The following is a 5212-nucleotide window of genomic DNA, read 5'->3' on the forward strand; positions in this document are numbered from 1 at the left end:
TTTAAAAAAAAATTACAAAACAAAATTTGTGTGGGTGATTCTATGACAGGTGTGAAATCTCTAGGTCATACTCTATACACAAAATTCTCCTTATATAGTTATCATGATTTTTTTATATGATGTGTGTGATTGAGTAAAGTTAGTGTTTGTGAGTGATTTTTTAATAATTTTAAATTATTTATAACTTTATTCTTTTTTGAATATACTAGCTTACTCTGTTTTCTATGTTTCGTTGTGATTTATCTATATGTGATAATCGTATATTATATGTGATCAAAGGATAAAGAGATAGGAGGGTTGAAAATTAGTAAGATTATTTGATATAAAAAAAACCATCCACGGTGGTATAAAATATAGATAATGCATAAATATATAATTTTGTATTTTATAAATATTTTCTCATTAAAAGAATTTATATATTAAATAAAAAAATTATTGAGATTATGGAGTACCGTAAATATATATTATATGTTTATATAATAATTTATGGTTTAATACGCAATTTGTAATAGTTGAAGTTAATTGGATGTTACATTTATCATGGAAAATAGTTCTAAAAGTATAATAATTAATTAATACTGGGATAAAATTTAATAATATTTAAATTTTGAGAGAAGGCTTAAATGGGTAATGAAAATAAATAAATGGTGTTTGTCTGCATGCTAGGTACGTTACAACACCGCTTAACTCTTCCACTTTAACTCAACACGCTCAAAAACCACAACATAAATGCTTATTAATTAACCTCATCTCTTCTTTAATTTTCCGTCTCAAACCATAACTACACCCACCACCCATCTGTGTAATTGTGCCACAGAGTTTCATTTCAACTCTATTTTTCTTCAACCTCATCATCAACATCATAACATGCAAAACCAGTGCGGGAAGCTTCACACTTCATCACCTTCCTCCACACAAAAACCAGAACCAAGCTCCTCCGCAAACGCCGTCGTATCAGAAACATCTCTGGAACAAAAGAAAGACGAGCCAAGATCAGAAGAAGCTACGAACATATCCACCATGCGTAGGCCCAGGGGTCGCCCTCTAGGCTCCAAGAACAAGCCCAAACCGGCATCCCTCATGAGCCGAGACACCAAAAATCTTATCGAAAGTCACATGCTGGAGATAGCAAGTGGAAGCGACATCATCACTAACCTGGTCCAGTTCGCTGGAAGGAAAAAACGAGGTTTTTGTGTTCTGAGCGCCATTGGGAGCATTAGGAATGTGTCTCTCCAGCAGTCGTTGATCCCTGATACCATCATGACACTGGAAGGTCAGTTGCAGATACTATCGTTGAAAGGTTCGTTTTTGCCCGGAGCAACACCGCCTACGTTGTCGGTTTATCTGGCCGGAGCTAAGGGACAAGTTGTCGGAGGCAGAGTGGTGGGTCCGTTGGTGGCATCAGGAACAGTTTTCATAGTTTTGGCTGCGTTTTCTAATGCTGGATTTGACAGATTACCCTTTGTGTTTGAGGGTGGCGAAGAGGCTTCATCCTCTAATCATTAACATCATAACAGTTCTTGTCCCTCAAATCTGCCATAGATGATGATTCAACCTTGCTCAGGCTAGGTCACCAACTTCAACTTCATGGAAGTTTGGTGATGCTTTAAACAAGTCAATTACATGGACCTATTTATTTTTGTATAATTATGCAGACAACTTTAGTTATATGATTTTGTTTTGATTTTAATTTGGTTATGCCAATATATGTTTGTGATGTTCGGTCTAATCGTTTTGCTTCTTTTCAATGTTTTTTTTTTCTTTTTTTTTTTTAATTTTGGAAAAATATATGTGTGGTAGTTATACCAGAGAAAAAATAAATAGGAAATGTTTTTGCGTAAATTGTTATCATTGTATTTTGCATAACCGCTGTTTAGAACTAAAACTTTAGATAATTAGTTGAGTTTAAAATAGGATCACAATGTTTTTGCATAAATTGTTATCATTGTATTTTCCATAACCGTTATTTAGAACTAAAACTTTAGATAATTAGTTGAGTTCATAATAGGATGAAAATGTCGTATGTTTTATTTTGGGTATTTAATCCATAAAATATGGGTTGGATCGACTCATTCTACATAAAAAAATATAAAATATAGGTTAATTTTTCTCATCTGATCAGATATAAATTGACCTATTTTTTATAAGAAATATAGGTTAGTTTAATTCATCGTACATTAGTTCCGATTCACATGGATCGAGGTCAAAATAGTTCACCGAACAAAAAGCCTCACATTTAAAAAGTTCATAGGATTAAAATGTCCACAAAAGTCTCATGGTCCACATCAACCCATGTTTTTTATCACAAAAAAATTTATTTTTTTAAATAAATATATATATATATATATATATATATATATATAAGCAACAATCACTAAGAAAATCAAAATTTCATGTCGAACCGACCTTTAGCCTAGGTTCGTCCGTCTCAACATTTTGTCTCAGACCCATCATTTTGACCTTCATTTTAAGTTAGTCTATCTCGATTCTCAATCCTTTGCTCATGCCAACCCATCACAACCTTCGATCCAGACTAATCTGTCTTGACCTTTGATCGGCGATCTGTCTCAACCGTTTACTCTGACCAACTCATCATAACATTCAGTCCAAATTTACACGTCATTTAATTCAAAAGATAAAAGATATAAGGAAAAATATTCTCAATTTGGAATCAAGTTTAAATTTTATTTTAATCGAAATATCATTTTACAAGGACACTACTTTGATTTAAACAACAAATCACACAAAGTTATATCATCTAATAATTTAAACAGCAATTTACTTAAGTTTTGTCATCTAACGAGGATAATCTCAATTTTGTAAATTAAAAATAGCGTCATACATGTATAATTTCTCACAATTAAGTTGTATCGTATAGACTTGACTTATCTACCTTAACTATATTGATAAAATACCTATTTATTGTACTAGTTTAACCTAACAAAAAATTTAATTATATTATATGCGAAACAAGGAATTTAAAGCTAAACCATAAATTTTAAAATTTCACAGGCCAATTATACTCTTAAAAATAACCCTATGCATTGGCTCAACCATTTCTTCAGCAAATTGGCAAACGCCAAAAAAATTGTTCTTAATTTATAACGATTTAGTTAATTTTGTCCTTTTAGTATGTAGATTAAATTATTTTTTAAAGGACTGATTCAAAATGAAAAAAAATAGTATACGTACTAAAACAAATTGTTTACAGAAATAACAACAAAATATCATAAGAACAGAATAATTACAAATGATTATGTGATGAGTTTGATCTGAAATTATATAAACGTGATTATTAAAAGATTGATAAGTATGAGTAACTTGAATCAAAATATACCAACATGTTTTTTTTGTGATAAACTTGATTTATGATTAATTATTTTTCACTATGACATAAATGATACTAAGACAATAAATGATACTAAGACAATAAATGATTTACTAACCGAGAATGAAAAATTAAACAAAACAATTGAAAGGTTATTATTAAAATTTTAAACAATTTACATTTTTATTTATTTTTAATACTTTTAAATATTTTTTCAATAATAAAATACATTAAATTAAAATGAATTTTAATTTAAAAAATACAAGATTAGTTTTATAATGATGAAAGAGAAATTGGTTTCTTTGAATTTTTCCGTGACTCACATTTGCTAATAGAAATGAGAGTCACGATCTCACATTTGATTATAAAATACTAGCATAAACATATATGCAAAATAAATGAAGAGGAAATGAAAAACTAATTGTTGATGATGAATAAGGAAAAAAGAACGGAGAAAAGATGAACAATTGTATTAAAAAAATTTAACAAATAATTATATTGTAGAGGATAAAATTGAAATTATAAAATGTGGACAAAAGAGAGAAGATTCTTTTTATAGACACTTTCATACATGTGTATACATATTTTTTAAATATACACGATATTATATTAGTAGTAGATAATATTGTAATGTTATTAAGTTAATATACAAAATAAATTTATATTCATTAAAAACAAAATAAAATGAATGAAAAAAAATAAGAAAAAAATATTGATGAATAAAGAGAAAAAGAATGAAAAAAAGTTGACAAATTTATTAAAAATACGTAAAAGTAACTGTTAATCTTTAATAATCTAACAAAATAATTATATTATAAAAAATAAAATTAAAATTATTAAAATGGACATAAAAAAAATATTGTCTTTATATATAATTATAAATTTCATAATGTTAATTAATTTATTCTAACAAAAAAGAAAATATTTTCATTTTTATAAATTCTATATAGATATTAAAATAGATCAAACTGATTCACCTTTACTTAAACGGATAGACCTAATTTTACCATTTAACTTACAATTTCAAAATATTAATCCAACTAACGTGGTACAAATAAGTGGATTAAACGGATAGATTCATCAAAATTTTGAAAAAGTATTTTAAAATAAAAGTATGGTTTTTTTAAGTTTATATATTTAAAAAGATATAATATTAAAAATATTAGACATTTAAGATAAGTTAAAAGTTGATAAAAATAATGAAATAATTAGGATATAAATGAAAGACATATAAAATATATTGTATTAAATTATTGAGTTAAAAATAATACCCTATAATTTATTAACGATTTATTAATATCGAATCTCCCATTAATTCTTTTCGAAAATCTTCACGCAAGTAATAAAAATTTGATTCAGAATTAAAAAATCATTTAACACAAAAAGATTAAAAAGGTCATACATAGTACTCACTCTTGGATTCTGGTAACACCAAATTTTATGGCTTTTAACATTGTTTTTGTTATCAATTTTAATCTTCATATAATACATAATTCTTAAAGTATTAATTTAATATTACTTCATAATTATATTTTTTAAGATTGATGAGTCTACCCCGAGTTTAATTTGATATTTTAATTCATTTTAAAAAGGCATTTAATTCTAGTTTATTGTCTGAACTTTTGGTTAACATAACATGGAGGATATTTTTTTTTATGTTTTGTATTCATGAGCGATGAGAACAAGATTTAAAATTAAAAAATAATAAAGATTAATTTGATCATTTTAAAAATTACTAAATTATTTGTTTTTACTGGTTTAAGAAATCTTATAATCTTATAATAATAAGGATAAGATTACAATGGATACTATGAAATCTGTCAAATACGTTATAGTAGTAATTAATTTGATGGCAGATAATAAAGACATTTATTATTACATGTA

General features: G+C 26.7%; 1 protein-coding gene across 1 annotated transcript; it reads left to right on the forward strand.

Annotated features, from left to right (window-relative positions):
• The first annotated feature begins 867 nt into the window (after positions 1–867).
• On the forward strand, positions 868–1506 carry LOC114188547 (AT-hook motif nuclear-localized protein 20-like). The gene has a single exon (XM_028077119.1). It carries the CDS (start codon positions 868–870, stop codon positions 1504–1506), a length of 639 nt encoding a protein of 212 aa, XP_027932920.1.
• The last annotated feature ends 3706 nt before the right edge of the window (positions 1507–5212 follow it).

Source organism: Vigna unguiculata, chromosome 6 (assembly GCF_004118075.2).
Source record: "Vigna unguiculata cultivar IT97K-499-35 chromosome 6, ASM411807v1, whole genome shotgun sequence".
Classification (NCBI taxonomy): domain Eukaryota; kingdom Viridiplantae; phylum Streptophyta; class Magnoliopsida; order Fabales; family Fabaceae; genus Vigna; species Vigna unguiculata.

Bases quoted from the DNA above. Each gene is read 5' to 3' on its own strand.
- LOC114188547 (XM_028077119.1), top strand. From the start codon at position 868: ATGCAAAACCAGTGCGGGAAGCTTCACACTTCATCACCTTCCTCCACA.